General features: G+C 52.9%; 1 protein-coding gene across 1 annotated transcript in view; it reads right to left on the bottom strand.

Annotated features, from left to right (window-relative positions):
• Nucleotides 1-25,060, bottom strand: part of ABCC6 (ATP binding cassette subfamily C member 6) — a 52,005-nt gene that overhangs the window by 19,783 nt on the left and 7,162 nt on the right. The window contains exons 5-17 of the mRNA XM_043560444.1: nt 23,817-23,942; nt 22,550-22,611; nt 19,133-19,264; nt 14,627-14,821; nt 12,759-12,936; nt 10,136-10,297; nt 8,560-8,652; nt 6,901-7,104; nt 5,508-5,654; nt 4,553-4,640; nt 4,091-4,166; nt 2,211-2,337; nt 1,846-2,022 (exon numbers count right to left, since the gene is read on the bottom strand). Of these exons, the coding sequence (XP_043416379.1) occupies nt 1,846-2,022; nt 2,211-2,337; nt 4,091-4,166; nt 4,553-4,640; nt 5,508-5,654; nt 6,901-7,104; nt 8,560-8,652; nt 10,136-10,297; nt 12,759-12,936; nt 14,627-14,821; nt 19,133-19,264; nt 22,550-22,611; nt 23,817-23,942 (1,767 nt within the window). The remainder of the gene's footprint in view (nt 1-1,845; nt 2,023-2,210; nt 2,338-4,090; nt 4,167-4,552; nt 4,641-5,507; nt 5,655-6,900; nt 7,105-8,559; nt 8,653-10,135; nt 10,298-12,758; nt 12,937-14,626; nt 14,822-19,132; nt 19,265-22,549; nt 22,612-23,816; nt 23,943-25,060) is intronic.

Genomic DNA, 25,060 nt, shown 5'->3' with positions numbered 1-25,060 from the left:
CTCTTTCTTTCTTTCTTTCTTTCTTTCTTTCTTTCTTCTTTCTTTCTTTTTCTTCCTCTTTCTTTCTATTTCTCTTTCTTTCTTTCCTTCCTTCCTCTCTCTCCTTTTCTTTTCTTTTTCTCTTCCTTTCTCCCACTCCACTCCACTCATATGTTCCACATGGCTACTACACCCAGTGTCCTAGGCTCTGGGGATACCATAATGAACAAAACCCAGTCCCTGCTCTCATGGATCTTGCACTCTAATGAGGGTAGGCTGGGAGACATGTAATTAATAAACAAACAAGTCAAATCTATCACCTATCAGAAGATGTTATGTGCTATGAAGAATTAAGCAGAATTAGCGTGTATGTTGTACCAGCATGAACAGGGTTGCTGTGCTGGGGGTCGCAGTCAGGTAAAGCCTCTCCACTAAGGGGACGTTTGGGTTGAGACCCGATGGGAGTGAGGGATGAACCACGTGGATCCCCGGCAGAGAGAAGAGCACCTCAGGGTGGGAGCATGCTTTGGGTGTGTAATGAACATATGGAGATCCATGTGGCTGGAGTGAAACAGGAAAGGGGGAGCATGATAGGATGGGGCTGGAGAGATGAGTGGGGCCAAACCTTGAGAAGACTTGTTGCGGACTATCAGGACTTTGGCTTTGACTCTGAGAGAGATGGGAAGACCTTGGAAGATTCCCAAGCAGAGAAAGGATGAGGTCTGACTTAGGCATGAACAGAATCCCTTTGGCTGCTGCACTGGGCTTAAGCTATCAGGCGTGACGACAGAAGAAAGCAGGGCAGCCACGTAGGGGGGAATTGATGGTGGATGATGCCAGGACACTCTGGGTCCTCTTTGAAGGTGGACTCAACAGGATTTGCTGATGGATTAGATGTATGGGTGTATGAAAGAGAGGGGAACCAAGAATGATACCAAGGTTTGGGATCCGAGCTCTGGAGGGATGCAGCTCCCATCACCAGGGATGGGGGTGGGCAAGTTTTGGGAGCGCACATGTCTGGTTAAGGATGTGACAGCTGGTCACAGAGGGAGGGCAGCAAGTACTCCTTCTTTCTGGAACACACCCTCCCTTGGCCTCCGGGACACCCATCCTCCTCCCTGGACACTCCTTGTCAGCCGCTCTTTACGGCTCAGGCCACACAGGGACTCCTCCAGACCCTGTCCTGGGCCCTTTCCTCTTCTCTCTGGAAACCCACTCATTTCCTTAATGGCAGCTCCTAGTTTTTCACTCTCAACTGCCTAATCCGGAGGCTAGCAAACTTTTTCTGTAAGGGGCCAGACAGTAACTATGTTAACCCTGGTCTCTGCTCCTGTCATGCAAAAGCAGCCATGGACCGCCATTAAATGAATGGGCGTCACTGTATTCCCATAAGACCTCATTTACAAAAACACGTGACGGACTGGACTTGACCTGTGGGTCATCGTTTGCTGACCCCTGCCCTATCTGTAGTTCCAGATACATATATCCTGTCTATTGGACATCTCTGCCCCAGACCCTTTGGTGAAGCCCAGAAAGGAAAAGCTATTTGACCAATGTCACCCAGAAAAGCAGGGCAGGGCAGGACAGGAGCCCAGGTCTCCTCACTCCTAGTCGCTGAGAGCCCTCGCCTCCAAACCCTGCCACAGGTCTCTGCCTTGGTGTCTATTTTCAATCATTCACTCGTTAACAACTATTTTTGAGCATTTATTACATGTTTGGCCCTGAACTAAACTCGCTTCGTCTGTCCCGCTTTGCTGCTTCCTTGTGTCCTCTTTGTCCCTCCCACCACACGGCCCACATGCCAGGGAGACAAATGGCCCAGAGCTCTGATGCCTTCCTGCCACAAGAAGGCCCCGAGACCCTCACCTGCTCCCCAACTTTGGTGTGGACCCCTGCAGGGAAGCTGCACACGTCTGGCCACAGGGCACAGGCCTCCAGGACCCTCTCCAGCCACATCGGGTCCAGCTCCTGCCTGAAGCACACATTCTCGACCACGGATGTGTTCTGGACCCAGGCCTCCTGGGGCACGTAAGCCACGGAACCCTAAAAGACAACTCACTTCGGCCATCAAAAGGCAGGTAGGGATGGAGGTAGGAGCGACTTGGGGGAAGTAGGAGGAGCGGGGAGGAGCAGAGAGGAGTGAGCAGGAGAGGGGAGGAGGGGAAAGGAGTGGGGGGGACCGGGAGGGAGGCGGGGGGAGGGACATTGTGACAGGCAGGGGGCAGCCTCACCTTGATGGTCACCGATCCCTCCACCTTTGACAGCTCCCCAAGGAGGGCAGAGAGCAGAGAGGACTTCCCTGCCCCCACTGCACCAACAACCGCCAGCAGATGACCCTGGGGCACAGTGAGGTTTATCCTGGCAACACAGGAGGGGAGATATGTCCCTGGGCAGGGCCCAGCCCGAGTCTGCGTGGAATTGGTGAACCCCGACAGAGCCAGCCTTTCCTGTTGGCGACTCATGCAGAGGTCACTGTGGGTAAGCGTGGAGCTGTCCTTCTCTCTCACAGTCCTTGCCCCACACACGTGCACATGCACACACACACGTGCCGTCACACAAGCACACACGTGCATTACACCGCACGCTCACGCACACCCCTGCAGTCATACAAACGCACACCCTTAGCATACCACACGTACCACAAACGTGCAGCCACAGACGTGTGCGTGCACACTCATGTGTATGCACAAGTGCACACACATTCACACACACGTTCTAGTGCACATCTGCACGCACGCTCATGCCTGCATGTGCACACGTGCGTGCACACACCTGCTTGCACATATGCACACACACTCACACACTCAGTTTATTGTGGCAGGAGGGTCTAACCAGCCTTGCCTCTTGTCCAGGGTATTACAGTAGGCTCTTCACCACTCTCCCTGCTTCTGCCCTTGCCCTCCACCCCTGCTCATGTGCTGTAGCCCATCTTCCACCCCGTGGCCAGAAGGACCCGTTAAAACCCGTTAAAAGTGGGATCATGATGCCTCCTCGCTGAAGCCTCCACCGGTTCCCATGTCACTCAGGATAAAAGGTAAAGCGTCCCGACAATTCACCAAGTACATCCGACCTCCCACTGCTCTGTCCCTTAGCCACTCGGCCTCAGCCACGCTGACCTCCTGCTTCTTCTCAAAGACAGTAGGACAGTGGTTCTCAAGTAGGAGGCACTGTGCCCCTCCCCAAGTGTCATTTGTCACACCTGGTGGGTGGTTGCTGCTAGAAGCTAGTGGGCAGATACTGGGGGTCCTGCTAACCATCCTCCAATGCATAGCACAGCCCCTACGACAAAGAATTCTGCAGTCCTCAATGTCACCAGTGCTGACGTGGAGAAACCTTGGTCTAGGCACACTCCTGCCTCAGGACCTTTGTACTTGCTGTCCCTACCACTAGAAAGCTCTTCTTCCAGACACCCACAAGGCTCATTCCTTCTCTTTATTATGACCTCACTACACATGCCCCTCCCTCAACACCACACCCTTGCCCTTTCTCATTTGTGTGCCCCCATCACGTTGGCCCCAAGAAAGCAGGGCCCTTGCGCATTTCCTTCGCTCTGTCCCCAGAGCCTACAGCAGGGGCTGGCACATAGCAAGCGTTTAATAAATACTACGAGGGGAGTGAATGGCAATCGACATGAATACTGCCCAGGATATTTTCTTTCTCTTCTTATAGAGTTTTGGGGCTGGCTGGGGTTTTCTGCCACAAAGACCCCACCAAAAGTGGGGGCTGCAGGTGGCAATGACCTGGGAGCTAACAGAGGAGAGAGAGAAGCAGATATGGCTGACGGGGTCTTGGGGGGCCTGTCTGCTAGGCCTCCCTTGGTGTCATCTTGGCCAGCCTGTGGAGCAGGGACCAGGGAGGTGTTCCCTCCCCGACCGGGGAGGCTGATTCACCGTTCCTCCACCCCCAGGAGTCTTGCTTCCCCCAAACTCTCTGCCAGGGCTGGTCCCAACCTCCCTGACAACAGTGGCGTGGGTGAGCCCGCCCTCCAGCCCCTCTCCCCACCCCCCACCCTGCGGGAAGCCTGCACCGTCTCTCACACAGGACACCGCGGCGGCTCCCACATCGTCCTCCCGACCCCGGGAAGGCAGTTTGCGGAGAAGCCATGCTGTACCTGCGCAGGCAGAGGGTGCCTTCTCGGGACCAGGCGAAGGTGCCGTTGTGCACACTGATGCAGGTGTCCCCAGCAGCTGGAGGGCAAACCCAGACAACCCGTGCTTGGAGAACCTCATCACACAAGGGTGCCCGTAACCTCTCCGACTTTATTTCCCAGCTCGACGAACACGTCACCGTGTTTGTCTCCCGGGACTTCCCGCACGAGGGCGAGGACCTGGGCTGTTAGAGGGTTGGCTGCTGTAACCCAGACTGACGCGCCATCAGTGGGCACGGGTAGCCACTGAATGACCGGCAGAAAGTGTCACCGTGCCCGTTTCCACGTTATATGGCTGGTGACCTCATCTGCGCGTGCCATCCTGTCTCCAGCGGCCCCAGCTGGGACCCTGGCTTTTGGTCGATGGACTGCGGGAACCGCTCCTCTTATCCCTCCCATCCCCCTCCTGCTGAACTCCGCACTCACAGCGTCTGGAGGGACTTGAGTCCACAGCCCCAGGGTCAACTTCTTCCAGGCAGAGGAAGGCGGCCAGACGGTCCAAGGACACCCGGGCCTGGGGAAACCAAAGCCTCAGGTCACTGGCGCCCAAAGAGCAAAAAACGAACTCGGGCTTCAGGTGCCTGGTGCCTCGGGATGTGGAAAACCTTCCCGTCTCCCAAGCCTGATGCATTTGCAAAGCTTTAGCGCAAGGCTTTCCAGGCCACGGGAAACTGTGCACACGGAGGTGGTGACGACGATGACGGTGGTGACCTCCCGTCTCCTCACCCCTAATTAGCATAGTAGGGACACTTGGGCTGCCATTCTGCAGATCAGACCCCAGAAGGAGATGGTGGGTTTTCCAAGGGGGTCATCAGACCATTATTGGAAATGGTTCCAGACTCTGTCCACCTAGGGGAACCCTCTCTGCTCTCAGCCCTAAAACCATCTCTGGGAACTAAGGAGGCGGCATTTGAATAGGGACACCTCAGGGCGCCTGCTCAGGTTGTGATCTGGTGGCTCGTGAGTTCAAGCCTCGCATCAGGCTCTCTGCTAACAGTGCAGAGCCTGCTTGGGATTCTCTGTCTTCCTTTCTCCCTCTGCCCGTCCCCAGTATGCACTTTTTCTCTGTCTCAAGAATAACTTAAAACATCAAAAAAAAAATTTAAATAGAGATGTCTCAGCGAGGCAACTTGCTCTCATTTCTACCACACCAAGGTGGCACAGTGTGAGCAGAGACAGGGAAGAGAATGGAAATAAAAACAATTTACGTAATAAGAGAACAGTGATTGCTGCCCATTCCTTGTATCCTCTGCCCCTCCCGGCCTCTCCCTCCCTCCCCCGTCGGTCCTGTGGGCAGTGTGGGGATGCACAGAGGCAGGGCACTGCCTGCTACACCCCTGCGGGTCTCTGCCCAGATGGCCTCCCCGCCCCACCGCCTCACCCGGACCACGGAGTCGATGGAGAAGGGCAGGAAACCCTGAGCCTTGTTGAGGATATTGAGAACCACGAGAGTCACAAAAGCTTTCTCAGCGTCCATGGCATTCTCCTCAGCCACCAGCGAATGAACAGCAAACACCGCCAGTGCAACCTGGGGACACACGGGCAGTGACAATGGGCTGAGGGCACAACCCAGGAACCTGAGCAGGCGTCTCCAGGGGCCTGTTTGGCCAAGCCTTGCCACGTTGGAATGTTCCCGCCCGTCTGGTTCTCACCCTAAATTCTGCTACCTGCCCCAGTTCTCACTCCTGGTTCACAAAGCTGTGTTTCTCTGAAAAAATACAACCGTATTAGTGAAAGGAGGTGTGTGTGCAATCCCTGTTCTAGGACCAGAAACTCTTAGTTCCAGGCATCTGGGGACACTGCAGCATGCGGTCTGGGTAGGGTTTGGGGGGGGGGGGGGGGTTCTAGGCATGGGTGGGACTTGTGAGTCTAGAAATTCTTGGAGATGACCCTGAAGTTGCACGTATCAGCAGCACTTGAGAACCTTGGGGGTTGGGGGCATTTGTGGCTCTAGATGTCATGAGGGTGTAGTTCAGTTCTAGGTGCCACTTGGTGATGATATGATGGTCCCTTAGTGTGCTGACCACTCTACATGATGCCTACCGTGATGGTCGCTCGGTGTGATGGTGACTCAGTGACCCTATCCGGGGAGCTCTCATGGCTGTAAGCAATGCTACTTGTGTTTCTCAGTGATGACTGTGTTGGTAACTCCAGATCGTCCCCCGGGGGTGGGGGGGTGTCTAATCCTTCTGGAAATAAGTGATTAAGGCCCACCTGCAACCAGCCTTGACTATTTTATGAAGAGTTTGGATTATTTATTTATGCAGCAGTGAGTTACCGTAGGTTTGTTTGCAACCCCGCATGGACTGAAGTCACGGCTGGCCGTGCTTTAGGAAGGCTAGTCTGGCAGCAGTTTGTGAAATAAATTGGAGGACAGGACGGTGCCCAGTGTGTGTGGATGTGGGGAAGGGGGCCCCTGCAGCCATCTGACAGCCGGCATCAGTGTGGACCGGGGGTGCTACCTGAGCAGAACCTGCCCCTGTTGCCTCCTCCCCATGCCAGAAGCAGCAACAGTTCAGACGCTGGAACCTTCTACAGGAGAATGACAGACCTTGTTAGCCACTACCAGCTTCAGAATCAGCTAACTCAGCACAAAGCAAGGATCCCTGACTGGGAAGGATCCAGGAAAGGTATGTTTGAACGGACAGCGTGGTCTGCAAAGAAAGGCTCCAGGATCTGGGGGGGCGCGGAGGCGGGAGTTCTGCCTACCTCACCCCCTCCCCAGGATTCCCTCCCTCCGTCCATGCTCTGCAGAGAGATCAGAGTGACCTCACCAGAAATGTGGACACCTGGAAGGACACCAGAGACACAGAGAAGAGGAGGCTGGAGGTCCTCAAGGCACCCAGCTCCTGGCCCCGGATGTGCAGGACTCTTTCTAGAAAGGCTCCCTCCCAGCCGTGGGATTTGACCATCTTCATGTTCCTGATGACGCAGCTGGTGAGCCGTGCCCGAGAATCTTTCTGCCTCATGTGCTCCTCCTGGTACCAGAGGGAAGAAGAGGGGAAGAGGTCAGGGAAACGTCTAGAATTCTCCTCCCCCCAAACCATCACACCCCACCTTCAGCAAATGCCCTTGATTCCACAGCAGGTCCCAGGCTGTCTGCCTCTCAGTATCGCTGTCCCCACAGTCCTGGCCCAAGTCACTGTCATCTTGTCCCTGGACCCCCACAGGTGCCTTCTCCCTCCTGTCCCCCAGCTTCTGCCCTCATTGTGGGCCAGAAATGATGGGAAGTTCCCACAGACCAGGGAGGAGGTGGGAGAGGCGGAGCCCTGAACCAGCCTGGGTGTGGTGCCACAGGGAAGGCTTCCTGGAGGTGGGAGTGACCGTGAGCTATGATGAGCAGGTGCTGGGTGTGCAAATGGGTAGGTGAGGTGGACGAAGGAAGGCGGAGGGGACAGCACGACCCAGAGGCAGGCAGCGTGGTCAGAGAGGGGGGGGGTGCTACGGGAGGGAGGTGGGCTGCACCACGTTGGGACTTGGGGGTCAGGCAGAGGAGTCGGGGGCCCCTGTGTCCCACTAAGGAGGGGCATTGTCACAGGGGCAGGTGTGGACAGTGCCTTAGAGGAGGCCAAACAGAAGTCTGGAGAAACAGTCTATGTGAGACCTTTCTTCCTCCCTCCCTCCCTCCTCCTGATTGCCAAGCACTGTTCTAGAAGCTGAGACTGTATCAGTGCATATTCCCTGCTGCCGGGAAGCTTTCAGTCCGAAGAGAGAGAGGAGCCAGGTGCATCTGGCAAACGGGCAGGCCAAGTTGCCGAACAGGTGCATATGGAGGGGAGGGGCGTGTTGCTGCTGTAACCAGGGGTCTGTGAGGGGTTGGGGTGGGGGGGGCAGGGATGTCTGGGGGTGAAGGTGTTCCAGGCAGAGAGCACCATAGGAGCAAAGGCCCTGAGTGGGGCTTGAGGGTCGGGGAGGGCAGAGGGGGAGTGGGGTTGGAGCTTGAGGGTCAGGGGAGGGCAGAGGGGGAGTGGGGTTGGAGCTTGAGGGTCAGGGAAGGGCAGAGGGGCAGGAGGTGAGGCCAGATCACGGCTGGCCACCAAGGGTCTCGGCTCTGACTCTCGGGGACATGTGAGCCACTGTGGTTCTGAGCAGAGAGGGATGACGAGGGCAAGAGGAGCAGGAGCGCCCAGTGAGGGTGAGACTGGGCCATCATTCCGGATGCATCTGCTGAGGGACGGTGTGTGAGAACAAGAGAGGCGTCCGAGTTGACCCATGGTTGGCTTGTGGCCCAGACGCTGGAGGCGTGTGACAGCCATCCACAGGGCTGGGGGCACCGGGAGGAAGGCAGGGCTCTGAGTGACCGGAAAGGCTCATGCCACCAGGCCCTCCGTCCCCTCCTCATCTCCCCGTACCTGCACCAGCAACAGTCCCGTGACCTGCAGGCTCCCCGCCCCGCTTGCCGCCTAGTGTGTCCCTTCTCCCAAATGTCAGACCTGATGCTGTTTCCTCTTCTTGGTGATGAAGAAATTCAGAGGGAGGAGGCTCAGGAAGACAGCGATGGCAGTGAGGGCAGAGGGTCCTAGAAGCTGGAGACAGAGAGGGTGGGAGGTCACAAGACACCTCCAGGAGCCCGGCTGAAGACACCGAGGGATTTGGTCAGACCTGGGTCCTAAGGGCATCCCAGGGAAGCTGGCGAGGGCAGCCAGCTGACACTTGCTGAGGACACTCATGCAAACTACCTAACCTCCCTAAGCAGCAGTGTCCTCATCCATGAAAGGGACATCCAGCATTGCCCGTCACCTAGAATAAGTGCCCGTGTCATACAGTCGTTATCCTAGGTCTTCATTTCACCCCTGACAAGGTTGCCAGATTTAGCCAAAAAACATATAGGATGCCTCAGCAAGTACGAATTTCAGATGAAACAGCAAATGGCTTTTTGGTATAAGTATGTCCCATGCTATATTTGGGATATACTTATCCTAAGAAATTATTCGGTTTCTCTAAAAGTCATATTTAACCGAACATCCTGTATTTTGTCTGACAGCCCTACCCCCACCAGCTTTGTGACTTTGGGACAGTTATGTTCCCCCTTGGCTTTGGTTCCCCCCCCTCTTTTTTTGGGGGGGGGGAGAGTGCAAGCGGGGGAAAAGCAGAGAGGGGAGACAGAGGATCCAAAGCGGGCTCTGTGCTGACGGGCTGACAGCAGAAAGCCCGATGTGAGGCTCGAACTCAAGAACTGCAATATCATGACCTGAGCCGAAGGCAGAGGCTTAACCAACTGAGCCACAGAGGCGCCCCTGCTTTGGTGCAAATGTGGAGCTGGGGGTGGGGGAGATGATTTCTAAGTGGTTGTGACTGTTTGAGATTCCTCCCGCGCCATTTGGGCCCAGTCTCTAGACAAGCCCCACCCCTCTTCAGTCTGTGGCCCTCAGTTTCCCCTCTCAGCTTTTAAGAACACGATTTTGTAATCTCCTTGACCACAGAGCAAGCCTGTTTGTTTCATTTATGCAGCAATCGCGCCACCCAGTGGCCAAGTGGAGAAGTGCCCGGAAGGCAAACCAGCCCACCGCCAGGATTGGGAAAATACTCAAAGAAAGGTGAAAGGAAGGTTAAGCTTTCTCTGGCAAAAAATAGTATCATTTGGAGAAAAATGCTACAGATGCTAACTGTGGCAACTTCAATGTCTGCCCCCCCCCCCCGCCGGGCCAGGATTTCAGGGTGACCTTCTGATGTTAGGGACCGTCCACCAAAAGACCAGGAGGGTGATGGGTGGGTCTTCTGCAGATTTGCTGTGGTCAGGGGTCTGCCCCTTTAATGGCTCTGCATTTTCCCAGGAGTCCTTCGTCCCCCTCCCTCTTTCTACGTGTGCCCACTGCATGCTGGGCCCTGGCTACAAGGCGGCCAGTCAGAAAGGGTGCTGGCCCCGTGTCCCGTAGGGTGGGGGCAGTAGGCGTAGATCTACAGTCACCATGACAACACCCACTGGATAGTACTTGGGACCACTCTATGCTCGCTCACTGTCACAATGCCGCTGATACACCTGCCGGGGGCCTGTGAACTGTGGCACACCTGCCAGAGGTAGACGAAGCAGATGATGATCCAGATAATCGGCAGCCACAGCCCGTTAAGGTAGACGACGCTCTCGGTCAGCCGCTGCACGTCCACGGACACCAGGTTGACCACGTCACCCACCGTGCTGGCTTTTCTGGAGGCGCTGGACAGGACCAGGACCTGGGCAGGGCGGGAGGATGGAGACCTGAGCCAGAGGGAAGGACGGGACGAGTGGGGTGGAGGAGGGCAGGGAGGCCCAAAGCACGGACGGAGCAAGAGCACAGCCGTCTGGCCGGTCTGGGGTCTAAGCTGGTCTGCCCTTGCTGGCAGAGGCAGGTCTCTTCCCTATCTAGCCTCAGTTCACTCGTCTGTAAAGTGGGCTAGTGAATCTCCTGAGCCAACCTCCCAGGACCGTCATGAGAATTTGGAGAGATGACCAAAGAAAAAAATCCTCTGACATCCCTAAAACACTGTTGTGGTAAGTTAGTAGCACAATATATAAAACCCTTGGGTTCATGATGATACTGGGGATCGTTTCCTGAATTCCAACCATGCCCCAGGCACTGTGCTAAATGAACAGGGTCACCGTTTTCTGTGATGGGGCCCAACCCACAACCAGATGGAGGAGGTGCTGCCATATCTCATTCAGTCTACAATGCTATGGACGAAACGCTCTGTTTTTGTGTCACTAAGGGCAAAAAAAGTAAATGCGATTAAATTAAGACACATGATATACATCTTGATTTCAGAAGGGTTAAAAAAAAAAGTGAGACTGGGATCAATGAAGTGCAGAATTGCTAACCCCACTTTACAGCCAAGGAAACTGAGGCACAGAGAAGTTGACCAACTTACCCAAAGTTGAAGGGCCTTCTAAAAGGCTAGGCCAAGCTTGGAATCTAGGATGACCAAGGCGAGACAGGAGCTAGACAGGGTGTTAGATCAATTCCCTGAAGGCATCTACATGGTGCCCCTCACACACCAGACCTGGTTCTCTGGCAGCCCCAGTGTGGGCCCTGGGGTCACAGTGGACCCCTTCCAGCCTGTTGAATGCTAAGCTCTATTTGCCATCGTCTCTGCTGAGTGTGTGAGGGAAGAAGTAAGGGGGTAAATGAGTGAGCCAGGAAGGACTGAGTAGAAAATCTCCAGAAGAATCTTCCAGTCTTTATCGAGTACCTAGTCTGGGCCTCACAGTGAACTGAGTACTGAGAAGATAGAGGCAGGGGGCTTGCTCTCCCACAGCAGAGTTTGAACTGGGGAGGAAAATTAAATCACAACTTACATAGTTCCTTCTTTAATGGCAGTTATGAGGCGTGTTATGAAGCAATGTTTTAAGATAATATTATTCAGTAACATCAATAATAATAATTACTATTATTGCCTATTAGCAAGGTGGACTGTGGGGCCTTAATTGTGGTGTTCACAGGGAGGAAGGGTCAGTGAGGGTAAGCAGGGTTGGCTAGCTTGAATAATTTTGGTGGGCTCTTGGGCACAGGAGCTGTCCCTCGTCCAGCACCTGGCCCTGGGGTGACTGGGGCAGGCGTGTGGGGGCCCAGAGTGTCGAGAGCCCCATCAGGGGGCGATCGGGAGTGTGGGCTCTGGACTGGGTAGCTGGCATGAAAGGGATGCTCTTGGCGAGTCATTTCCTACGTCTAGAAATTGGCTAGCCCTGTCTACGTACCAGGTCCGGAAAATAAGCAGACACGGTTAACGGGGAGGCAGAGCAGCACGGGGAGCCCAGGGGCTGACCTCTGAGGAGACGGGCAGGGCTCCCCTAAGGGTGGGCATGGGAGAGCAACGGCCTCAAGCCTCAGCTCGGCACGTGGATTCACAAGACCAGACGGGCCACACTGACCCGGAGCTTGCCCGGGTCTAAGACACAGCAGCCACGCGGTCAGGGGAGCCGTCCACACAGCCGTCCAGGGGCTGTTCCCTTTGCCCCGGTTCTCCCCCAGGGGACAGCGCGGGCGTGACAGGAGACTCGCGGGGACTGGGTGGCCCAGGCTCAGGGGCTCCAGACCCCACGGGAGCCAGAGAGTCCGATAGTCTTACGGCAGATAGTCTTGTGAGCTCCACTCCCAGGGCTCCCAAGGGGACAAGAGCCGTTGCAGGAAAAGAAGCTCCAAGCTATGGCTTCCCATCAGGTACTCATGCTCCACCGACAGAACTTTCAGCCCAGATGAATTTACCAATGGGTCAGGAGTCATTTTTACCATAAGCAGCGTTGCCTGGGGATGTAGCTGATAGTCTACCTCCATCTGGTTTCCACACAGCCCCAAGATTAGCCCTTTATCCTCACGGGGGATGAGTGGAAAGTACATGAAAAGAAATGGAAAGGGTGTCCAGGTAGTGGCAACAGCAAGCGCAAAGGTCCTGAGGTCGGAGGTTGCCTGGTATGTTTGTGGCTGGAGTGGGTTGAGCAAGAGAGCAGGTGTGTGTTGTTATAGAGTTGGAGAGGTGCCAGGGTCAGATCACTCAAGGTCTTATGGAAATAACCAAGAAGGTGAGAGTGTAGTAAAGTAATGAATGAGGGCATTTTCAGGCACAGATGATATGATGTGACCCTTTTGGGCTAGAACGTTTCATATAAATTCGGAAGAGATGGGGAGACGGGAAAGACCCGCACCTCTCGCCCAGGGCTCACCTTCCTGTACACCAGGCCAGTAATGGCAGTTCGCAGCCTCATCTGCAGCACCTTGAGTCTGTACATGTACTGCTGCTCCCATACTGATTGCAGGAAGGCAGAGAGGAACATCAGCACCGCGAGGAGATACCCTTTCCAGGCCGGGGTCGTGGGATTACCAATAAACTCCAGAAAAAGGCTTTCGAGAGAGGGAGAGTACGAGCGGTAAGAGAAGGCATCCATGGTTGTTCCTTTTGCCTGAGAGGACCAGACAGAGTGGTAGATATTTTTGCAAAAATGCAGGTTATTTCTCCCACTGTCCACACTCATTTTCTTTTTTTTTTTTAAGTTTATTTAATTTGAGAGAGAAAGAGAGAGTACGAGCACATGAGCAAGGAAGGGGCAGGGAGAGAGACAGAGAGAGAGAGAGAGAGAGAGAGAGAGAGAATCCCAAGCAGGCTGCCCCCTCTCAGCACAGAGCTCGAGACAGGGCTCGATCCCAGGAACTGTGACATCATGACCGGAGACAAGATCAGGAGTCAGAGGCTTGATTGACTGAGCTACCCAGGAGCCCCCCTGCACACTCATTTTCTTTTTAAAAACAATTTTTTTTAATGTTTATTTACTTTTGAGAGAGAGACAGAGAGCAAGCAGGGGAGAGGCAGAGAAAGAGGGAGACACAGAATCCGAAGCAGGCTCCAGGCTCTCAGCTGTTAGCACAGAGCCCGACGCGGGGCTCGAACTCACAAACCGCAAGGTCGTGACCTAAGCCGACGTCAGACTTAGCTTAACTGACTAGCCACCCAGGCACCCCCTGCACATTCGTTTTGAATGTGATTGCTGCTCCTTTGACCTGGAGGGGAGTATTTTGTCTCCACATGTTATGGGCTGAATTGTGCCCCCACCAAATACCTATGTTAAATCCTAATTCCCAGTACTTTAGAATGCGTCTGTATTTGGAGACCGGGCCTTTCAAGGGGAAGTTTGGTTAAAATAAGGCCATGAGGGTGGAACCGTAATCCCATTTGATTGGTGTCCTTCTAAGAGCAAACTTGCACACACAAGGAGATACTATATGGGCACACACACACACACAGAAGAAAGACCATGTGAGGACACAGCACGTCCAAGAGAGAGGCCTCATAAAATCCGTCTTGATCTTGGACCTCTCATCGCCAGCACTGTGCGAAGACGGATTTCTGTTGTCTCAGCCACCCAGCCTGTAATACTGTCATGGTAGCCACAGCACACAAATCGACTATCCCCTGAATCTGGGCTGGCCGTACAACCAGCTTTGGCCCAGAAAACAGTGCAGGTAAAACTGTGCCAGCCCCCAGCCCGAGGCCTCAAGAGAGAGTGGCCCTTTTGCTCTGGGTCTTTAAGCCCTGCCGAGTGGCCATGTGAACAAGCCGGAGCTAGCACTGTGGGCCATGAAAGATCGCATGGAGCAGAGACACGCTGTCCCAGCTGAGACCGTCTCTGACCAGTCAGCCCCCGGCCAGCTTCACACACGGCTGAGCACAGACACACAGGGGAACCCAGCTGACGGAAGAAGAACTGCCCAGCCGAGCCCAGCCCCAACTGCTGACCCACATTATCACGCGCTAAGGAAGTGGTGGTAAGCCCCTCGCTTTTGGGTTGTTTTGTTATACGGCAAAAGCTAACTGATACAGTCAGGGTTGAGTTCATTCATCTTCTCTCCCTGAGGCTAGTCAATTTCTCCGTACTTTTTTCCCCTTCCTCAGTATCCTTTTCACCCACTCTCCAGTGCCCTGGGCACCGGAGGACTAGGCAGAGGAAGAAAGAGAGCTGGTGCCCCCTGACTCTGGAAAGACACCATTAAGGAAAGGACCACCAGCCTTAGCAAGGCACCCAAGGTCTGGACCCACCTGAGGAGCTTGGGGACAGCAAACCTGAAGACATCACAGATGACAAGGCTCAGGGTCCCCAGGAGGAAGGTGGAACGGAACATCTGCCAGATGGCCCTCAGCAGCGAGCCGCTCTGGCTCCCTTCTTGCTGCAGGAAGACCTCCGTCTCTGGGACCTCCGTGCCATACCTTTTAGCTGCTCCTGCCTTGGTGTGCCTTACGGGAGAGGAGAAAATGGCTCTGGGTCATTGCAAGAGACTGAATATTTGTTTCCGTCCTGCACCAAAACTCACATGTTGAAATCTAACCCCCAGGGTGATGGTATTTGGAGGTGGGGCTTTGGGTAGGTGATGAGGTCATGAGGGTAAAGCCCTCATGAATGGGAGCAGACAGCTCCTTCCTCCTTCCAGCATGTGAGAACAGCCTTAGACGCAGCCATCTATGAACCAGGAGGCAGGCCCCCACGACACCGCATCTGTGGGGTTTTGATCTCGGAGTGCCCAGCCTTGCCTCCAGTGTGGTGAGAAATGAATGTCTGTGGTTTAGAAGCCACTCAGCCTATGGTATTTTGTTACAGTGCCTGAATGGACTAAGATAGTCCTTTCACAGATTCTCAGAGGTGGCAGATGAGTTTCCAGTAGGACCAGGCATTACAGGACCGTTTTCCCAACAAGGGGGATGACGGGGTAAGCATCCCGCCTTGCTCTCTCAACTGTTCTTCTGTGTCCCCCAGAGGACCCCTTTATGAGACAATGGGGCAGGAAGGGGCAGGGCAGGAGGGCTGCCCTATGGCGTTACGGATGCTGATGGCACTGCACACGCATTGAGCACCTACTATGTGCCAGGCACTCCTCAGTCCTCTGAAGAAGCTGGCCAGCTAGGTGTTAACCCCATTTCACAGATGGGGAAAAGAAGGTTTAGAATGACCTTGCCCAAGGGCACACAGCTGAGAAGTGTGTGGGATTTGATCCCAGCTCTGTGCCTCCAGAGCCTAGGCATTCTGTGAGCCATTAATGCAACTCCTCCTCCTCCCTTGCGTAACTGGCTAGCCCTTAGGTGGTTTAGAGCTGGTCTAGAACCAGTTTAGAATCATAGCTGATGTCCATGGGCCCAGCATTCCTGGTCTGGATGAAACCACAGATGGAAGCTGGGGGGAAGGTGGGGAGTGGAAGGGAGAGCCAGCCAGGCAGGTCCTCAGCTGCTGAGAGTCTGGGTGCCGTGTGGCCTTGGGCAGACAATCGCCTTCTCTGTGCCTCTGTGTCCTCATGCTTGCAAGGAAGGGGCTGGTCCCACTCTCTGAGCTTCTTCCAGCTCCGACAACCTCTGGGGTTATCAGTAATTTCAGTGCCTGTTTACAGAGCCGGGACCTGGGGCTGGGCTCTGGGATCAGCCCTGTACATGCACCAGCTTGTTGGTTTTTCTTGACTTCCCTGCCTGGTGGACTTCCCTACCATGGACTCCCCATTTTCCCTAGGAGAAGACTGAGGCTCTGAAAGGTGGTGATAGCTGCTTGAGGTCACACAGTGAGGACAGAGCAGGGGTTTGAGACCGGGTCGCAATTCGTGATTTGCATAGTTCCTCTTTGTGAGCCCCACTGACAAAAATCTTTAGAAAGAAGGGGGAAAAAAAACCCCAACCTTGGCGAACACTGGTGGCCAGACCTTCGCTAACAAGCCAAGGCCTTGCCCCCTTGCCCCTTGACCACGGTCCGGCTTGTTTGATTTGGCATCTCTGGAGGGTCTGTCGCTCAGCTGGGCACGGCTTGCTGCTCACAAACATTTTGGTATTTGGGCCTCCAATGCCAAGAAGATGTCACCTTCTGGTCACCTGGCCACCCCTCCTCATCACAGCCCAGTGTTTAATTCGTTGCCCTCAAGGCCCTGCTCACTCTCTCCAATATTCACCTTTATGTAATTATCTTGTTAGCACTCCAGGTGGGTAGACTTCGCTTGTATTCCACAACCCCCCCCCCCATATTCAGCTCCTAAATGTAGCAGGCACTCAATAAATACTTGTCAAATGAATGGAAAAAATAACAGATGTGTGATGTGTATAAAGGGCCTAACAGGAGTGTCAACCACTCAGTCAGTTGAGTGTCCGACTTCGGCTCAGGTCATGATCTCACGGTTTATGAGTTCAAGCCCCACATGGGGCTCTGTGCTGACAGCTCGGAGCCTGGAGCCTGCTTCGGATTCTGTGTCTCCTTCTCTCTCTGCCCATCCCCCGCTTGTGCTCTGTCTCTCTCTGTCTCTCAAAAATAAATAAGTAAACGTGCATACAGTTGTAAAGATTTGTGGAAGGAAGGAAGGAAGGAAGGAAGGCAGGAAGGAAGGAAGAAAGGAAGGAAGGAAATCTGGTTTGATGGACAGAACCTGCCTTGGAGGCAGGAGCCTGAGATTCAAATGCCTGCTCTGTCCCCTTTTCCCTGAGCCTCAGTGTTGCCATCTGCCAAATGGGGTGGCCAGGAGATGATGATGAAGGCCTCTTTCCAGCTGGATGTTTTGGTCAGTCCTGTTCTGGTTGCTCACCCCAGAATTCGGAATCCCTGGGATCCACCTGAAGGCTCTGTAACCAGGTTCCTCCTTTCCAGTGGGTTTCACAGTCCAGGTTTTAGGTCTCTGGACCGGAGGCCATTTAGTGCAGGGTGTACACGTGACCACAGGAAGAGGCAGGGGTGACTGTCCAGGTCCAAGTTGGGAAAACAAAAGGTAGTGGAACAGACTGTGGCCAACCAATGCCCTGCCCACTGGGGCCTGCCCAGATCCACTCCCCTGTTGCCATGCAGGGGACGTGACCCGGCACTGCCCATGTCCTTTAAAAGACACCAGAATTCCAGATTTTTATATGAAATCTCCAATGTTTTAAATACTGGCAACTTTAAAAAAAAAAAGAGAAAAAAACCCCAAACAACACATGGACCAAACATACCTTGGGAACCTGACCTGGTCTGCGAGTGGCTGGTTCCTGACCTCTCAGGATGACGTCCTCTCCCTTCCCCCCAAAATTGCAAAATACTTCAGAAATAAAACCAAGGTTCTTTCTGTGTGTAATCAGTCAACTCAGAAAAAAACTCAGGGAGGCCTTTGTATGGCCATATCTTCTGTCAATTGCTATGGATTCTTAATCTGTCCTGGAGAATATTTCTATCCTGGCTACAATATTCTCATGCCCTTGAGGGGAGGTCACAGCTGGGAGAGAGTGGGCAAGACCTCTAGGACTCTTTCTTTTTTTTTTTAATGTTTATATCTTTTCGAGAGAGACAGTGTGAGTGGGGGAGGGGCAGAGAGAGAGGGAGACACAGAATCCGAAGCAGACCCCAGGCTGTGAGCTGTCAGTGCAGAGTCCCATGTGGGGCTCGAACTCATAAATCGTGAGATGGGACACTTAACCGACTGAGCCACTCAGACGCCCCCCTCTAAGGTCCTTTTGAATGAATTCGGCCACTTAGAAATCATGTAAGACTAGAGGGGCAATTCAACAAAATACTCCTGCAGTGAGTTGCTATTTTGACTTGCTCATATCATTTACCCCTTTTGGGAAAACATACCCCACTGTGGCTCTGAAGGGGCTACCGATCATGGGGCCTGCCCCCGGCTATGGCATTGGTCCTGACTCAAGTCAGCCAATGCCTTCCCTAGCATTTTCTGTACAGATGCTAGGAGAGACACTCCTGCTGGGGTTGCTGCACTGGCAGGATATGAGGCGAGCCAATACATCAGCTGAGCTGAGAGATGGAGAGAAAGAATTTGGATATTATGCAAGCCCCTGGATCCAGCCACACCTGAGGCTAGACCTACCTTCTAAGCTATGTGAGCCAATAGACTGTCTCTCACGTCTTCTAATTTGGAGGATTCAACAACCCCCACAAAATCCTAAAGAAGTCATCAACTACTTCATGGCAAGACTGCTTTAACCCACGTTTAATGAATCCTATGTTGACAGCTCTTTTCTGTAGACCAGAGGTTCCCAACTGGGTTCCTCAGAGTCAGAGGGGGCCACAGAAGTTTCCAGAGATGCCACAGAGGGCAAGGGTGAGGCAGAGCTGGCAGGACTAGAAAGGGCTGGAAATCCTCCAGATAACTGACACCATTGGAGTTTTTACCATTGTTGAGGTATTTGCTCAGTTCTCTTCTACAAATTTTTTCATCCCCCAGAAGCTAATGGCATCCTCGTTGAACAGATAAGAAAACCGAGGCCCAGGGAACGAATCCCTCGGGTTAGATACTAAGTAGTTGCCTGCACGTTGTGGACCACCACAGAACCTTTCACTCCCCATCTCTTTCCTGTCTGCTGTCCCAACATCCAAGCTTCCTTCTGGAGGCACCCACTGTGTCCTCTTGGAAGCTGCGAAGCACTCTGGGAGGAAATGTCCCTTGGGCCTGGTCAGTTCATGCTTACTGGGATCAGCTGGCAGGCAGGGGACTATGGCAGTGGAGCCCAGAGTAGGGTCTGGGGTCGTACTCGGGGCCAAGTGATGAGCTTTGCTGGCCAAGCGTTGGGCCGGGCTCTCGTTTCTCACACACTCACCGCTGGGCCGCACTGCGGTTTCTCGTCCATGCCCTCTCGAGCTGGGAAACAATTTCTTTTGAGGAGTTTTCTTGCCCAAGTGACCAGAGGTCGTTTGGCCCAAGCGGCCTCCTGTAGCCTCTCCAGACCAGCCTGTAAAAAGAGAGTCACCAGGACAAGCTCCTCCCGCCATGCTCTCCTCCCCTCCCCCACAGGGTCCTGCCCTGGGAGCTATGTGACCCTGAGTAAGTCACTTTTCCTCTGCTGGCCCCTCAGGAAAATGAAAGCGTTTAGCCTGAGCACGCCCAACATTTGTGGGGCACTTCCCAGTTTACAAAGATCATCTCATTAAATCTTACACAAGAACACACGGTGATAACTATTGACCTATTTTACAGATGAGGAGAAGAAATCGAGGTTCAGAGACACTCAGTGACTTAATCAATGGACAGCCTGTGTGGCGAGGGAAATAAACCTCCCCAGAGTCAGAAGTCCAGAGTTGGAAACCTGAGCTCCATCCTCAGCTTTAAGTCCCTTGTTCACCTCTGCAGCCACCTGGCCTCAGGACCTTTGCACATGTATATTGCTCTGCTTAGAACCCTTTTCCTGCCACTCTTCACCTGGCCGCTTCCTGGGCTTAGACGTGATTTCTTTAGATACCCACTTGATGGCCCTTCAGTCCACGTAGATTTTCCCATTATAGACTTTTTTCCTGAGCTTTTCTTTACAATGCTTGTTGCCATTTGACTTACTTTTTTGATATGGTTATATGTTGAGTGTCTTTCTCCTCCACTGGATGGTAAATTCCATGGGGGCAAAAAGTACTTGCCTTTATTCTCCTCCTCTATATCCTCACCTCCTGACACAGGACCAAAGATTTGTCAAATAAAACCAGTTTTCAGCTCTGTCACCTTGGGCACCTCCCTTCCCACCAGTGGATCTCAATTTTCTCACCTTAAAATGAGAGTTTACCAACACTTGGACTGGATTGTAGGTGGCACATTATTGGAGGCGGTCACGGAGAGGACGTGACCTCCGGGTGTCCCGCAAGCTGGACGTGGGCAATCAGAGGCTCCTCGCCCGTCCTCTGTCCTTGGAAAGTAGGATCTGCCCACTCTGCCTGCACTAAAAGTCGTTTCAAGGATGCAGCCTTGAGAAGGCAATGTGTTGTTGAGACTGTCTGGATGGTAGACGTGCCTGAACCCCGCTGAGGCCCCCGCATTAACTTGTAAGATTCTGGCGGGCAGGTGCGGAGATCTATTCGCTTTGTGGCCGCCCAGGACAAGCCTCCTAAGTTTCCTTGCTTATTAAAACCACCACCTGCCGGGGCGCCTGGGTGGCGCAGTCGGTTAAGCGTCCGACTTCAGCCAGGTCACGATCTCGCGGTCTGTGAGTTCGAGCCCTGCATCGGGCTCTGGGCTGATGGCTCAGAGCCTGGAGCCTGTTTCCGATTCTGTGTCTCCCTCTCTCTCTGCCCCTCCCCCGTTCATGCTCTGTCTCTCTCTGTCCCAAAAATAAATAAACGTTGAAAAAAAATAGTAAATTAAAAAAAAAAAACCACCACCTGCCAATTGGAATGGTCTGCTCTGTCTTCAGTCTGTCCTTGCCAAGCTGGGGGCCAGCTTGCGAACCAGCACACATACACAAGAGATCAATTACTCTAGACTTCAAGGCGGGAGCGTGGTTTATTACTTCTCAGGTGCCTGTAATTTTTTCTGATAATACCAAGAAGATGGTCTTGTGTGCTGCTGGTCCTAAGCTCGCCTCGGAGACTTTCCAAGTTCCTTTTTTTTTTTTTTAATTTTTCTGTTTAACATTTATTTATTTTTGAGACAGAGAGAGACAGAGCATGAACGGGGGAGGGGCAGAGAGAGAGGGAGACACAGAATCGGAAGCAGGCTCCAGGCTCTGAGCCATCAGCCCAGAGCCCGACGCGGGGCTCAAACTCACGGACCGTGAGATCGTAACCTGAGCTGAAGTCGGACGCTCAACGGACTGAGCCACCCAGGCACCCTTCCTTTTGTTTTTTTAATGCAGAGCAAATTCAGCCAATCTAGTTCTGACCTAGAAATTATTAACATGACCTGGTTTTCACTGAAATTTTGGGGGGAGGAGATCTATGTGGCAAGTGATTTAATAGGTTTTTTTCCAACTTGGCAGTGATAGAAAGTTTCCTTTAAAAAAAGTTTATTAGAGTAGAAAAAGTGAGTTGATTTAAAGAAAAAAAAAAAACCCAAAAACCAGGCGCCTGGGTGGCTCTGTCAGTTGGGCATCCAACTTCGACTTGGGTCATGATCTCAAGGGTTGTGGGTTCAAGCCCCAAATCGGGCTCTGCACTGTCGGCATCGAGCCCACTTCTGATCCTGTGTCGTCCTCTCTCTCAGTCCCTCCCTCGCTAATTCTCTCTCTCCCTCTCTTTCTCTGTCTTAAAACAAATAAACTTTTTTTTAAAGTTTTTAAAAAAAAGAAAGAAAAATGAGTTTAAAAATAGAAAAAAAACCACTAAGTAAAAGAAGGAAAATAAAATCCCAATAAGGCAAAAGGCTTGAAGAATGATCTACAAATGCCTACATTTGGGAAAAAGAGGGCTAGGTCCTCTCTAGAGCTCTTTGGCCAAACTGTACGCACTTCCCACCAATTCCTCACCCCGAGGGCATTCTAGTCTTTATGTATTCACCAACCACTTTGTATAATACTCATTACGGGCCAGACCCTGTGCTCAGTGCCTTGAAGCCTTATTTCATTTAATTCCCACACCCCTATTAGGTAGATGCTCTTATTATCCTCATTTTTCAGGGGCGGGGACTGAGACACAGGGAGGTTAAGCAGCTTGCCCAGGGTCACACAGCCAGGAAGTGGCGAGGCCAGGATTTGAATCCAGGGACTGCCAAGATCTGACTGCAATGTGGTCTGGAGGGGACAGGGCATCCTCACTGCCTGGTGTGCTGGCCCTGGAGAAACACATGTCTTCTCCACCTCTGGGAGCCTCTAGGGAGTAAAGATGTGGTCTCTTCTGTCCTTACTCCCGGTGCTTAGCAAATAGCAGGTTCATATTAGATGCTGGTGGAACAAATGCAGCCAAGGAATAGATTTGGTTTTGTTGAGCACCTACTGTGCATCAGCACTAAGCAATGTACATTTAGTGAAGGTGGAGCTGTTCCCCTTTTACAGAGGGGAAAACTGAGGTCCTGAATGTTTGTGATACGGGCCAGCTAAGAAGGAAAGCCAGACTCAAACCCAGATCTCACTCCAGTGAGTGAATGGGAATGGGGTGTGGAGATTGGACACACTGACATCGGACAGAGAAGCACTGAGGCTGGGAGGAAGAAAGCCTGGCTGACCTTGGTAGGCTTGACCGGAAACGTCTTGGGGGGAAGAGGTGTAGTGACGAATAAGAAAGCAAATGCACCTTGGCCCCTTCCCTGCTACTCTACTTACCCAGAAACCCACCAGAACATGGCCTTGGAGGGGAAGGAAGCTCCAGCCTCTGGGCATGGATTCTGTAAAGACAAGAGATGGTGTTGGTGAAGGACGCAAATCTCACATTCCATGGCCAGTATAAGGCAAGGGAACCAAGGTCAGGAAGACCGGATGAACGGACCGTGAGTTCGGTATTACTGGAAGTGCGCATTGAGATGCCCTGACTGTTTGTTACAGGTGAATACCCATGGGCTAGGTGCTTCCTAGCAGGTAAGGCCCAAAGCGATTTGTGCCACAAATCTGACAGCAACCAACAGGTAAGAACTAACAGCTTCCCAGGGGAACAACTATTACTAATACTGAGACTAAGAAGCTCCTAGAAGCACGGAGCATGTGTGACACAGACAATAACATCCTCGACAACATCCCTCAGTGAATTTGGTGAGAAGTGCGGAGGGATCTGTCCTGAGACGTTGCCAGCTGCTCCAGAAAAACCGCACGCATCTTCGCCTTTTACCACTAGAGCACGAGACTGCTTATTTCACCACATCTTTGCCATCACAGCTTATTATCAATTTTTAATGTTTTCTTTCATTCTCACAGAACAAAAAAGTTCTAGAGTCTTCATTTGATGACTCATGTCACTGAGCATTTTTTTTCCTTAGGTGACCTTAGCTCAACTGTCTCTTCCTCAGAGAATTCTTTCCTGATTTCACAGGCTAGTTCAGTGCTACCTGTTGTAAACTCTCACAGACCCCGAATTTCTCCTGCAGGGCACTTGCCCCAAATGTAACTTTCTACGTGCTTGTGCAATTATGTGATTAATGTCTGGTTGCTCTACTTGGCTGCTAGCTGCATGAGGACAGGGACTACGTCTGCTTGTTTGCCATAGATCCTCGGCACCTAGCTGGGGTACAGCGCGGGGATTGGACCACAGCTCCTGGCCCAGATCTTGCACAGTGCCTGTTTCCGCAAGTAAAGTTTTACTGGAATACAGCCATGCTCCTTTGACATACTATCTGTGCAGCAGCAGCAGAGTTGAATCGATGCCGCAGAGACCATATGGCCCACAAAGCCTAAAATACTTTCTGTCTTGCTCTGATCAGAAAAAGTTGGCCAGCCTAGGGCACAGATACACAATACACATTTTGCTGAATGAAAGAATGGGTAAAAAATTATGAAAGGCTCATGTCCTAGTTTAGCTCCCTTCTGTCCCACGGGGAAACTGAGACCAGAAATGAAACAGGGACAAAGGAGGTGCTGGGTTGGAGACACGGCAACTTACGGACTGTTGAGGGTCTTTAGGGAAGAAAGGGGGTTGATCGACGAGGCAGGACAGCACAAACTGTGCCAGCACCAGAGACAAGCACAGGTAGGTCGACAGATGGTAGTAGGGGTCACTCTGGAAGCCCTGTGGGCGAGAAAGCACAAGTCCCATCGAGTCTGGCATGGTGAAGTCTGCAGCCAGAGGCCTGTGGGGAGCAGAGGCTGGGCAGGGTGTCTCTAAGGGGAGGAATGCTCACGGCTGAGCAGGTTTCTGAAGCTATGAGCAGTGCCCAGGCAGGGAGCCAGAGCCACAGGGTTTGAAAGCCAGTGCCCCCGGCATGCCTGGTGACCCGATTTAGGAACACCCGACCCCCATACTCTGCATGAAATGGGGGGGCATGTGTCTCCCCTTAGGCAGGTGACAGTGAGCAGGGGGGATACTTTCCCTTTCTCCTTGTGCCACGGAGGAAAGCCCTTCTCTACTCCAGCCCCCACCCCAATATCCCATTCTGCTTCCTCATGGCCAGTGTTTCCTGGTTTAAGAGGGAAACTGGTTTGGGGCACCTGGGTGGCTCAGTCGATTAAGCATTGGACTCTCAGTTTCAGCTCAGGTCATGATCTCACCGTTGTGAGATCCAGCCTCCCATGGGGCTTGCGTCGGGCTCAGGCTCACGGTGCAGAGCATGCTTGGGATTTTCTCTCTCTCCTCTCTCTGCCCCTCCCCCGGTTGCATGCATGTGTGCACATGCTCTCTCTCTCTCAAAATAAATAAATAAACGTAAATAAAAAAGAAGGGAACTGGATTTAGTGAGCATGTACTCCACCCTGTGCCTATGCGGGAGTCTTTTGGGGCACTGTCTCATCAAGTCCCTCCCCACTCTGACCCCAGCTGGAGTTTAGCTGCTCTATTTTACTCATGCAGAAACCAAGTTCACAGAAGCAATAGCACCTTGCTCAAGGGCACCCAGATGATCCGATCCAAATCAAGAACTTTTGCTGCCACACCGTGATGGCTTTCGTATCTGCTGCCCCTCTGTCAGACTCCCTTAATTTCTTTTCCCATGCTCAGGTATGTGGTTTATGCAGAAGTGACTCCATTTCAGGCGGTGGGCAGGTGACTGAGGTCTGACCAGTGAGTACGTTCCAGTCCCCTGGCTACTGTGATGGGGTCAGGAATGGACATACGACCCACACTGGGCCAGTGAGAGCTGGAACCATCAGGAGATCTTTCACTGGGGTTGCTGCAGGGGTGGAGCCTAGGTC

The sequence above is a fragment of the Prionailurus bengalensis genome, chromosome E3, assembly GCF_016509475.1.
Source record: "Prionailurus bengalensis isolate Pbe53 chromosome E3, Fcat_Pben_1.1_paternal_pri, whole genome shotgun sequence".
Lineage (NCBI taxonomy): Eukaryota > Metazoa > Chordata > Mammalia > Carnivora > Felidae > Prionailurus > Prionailurus bengalensis.
Note: the sequence above shows the minus strand (reverse complement) of the source record. Positions and strands in the feature narration are given on the sequence as shown.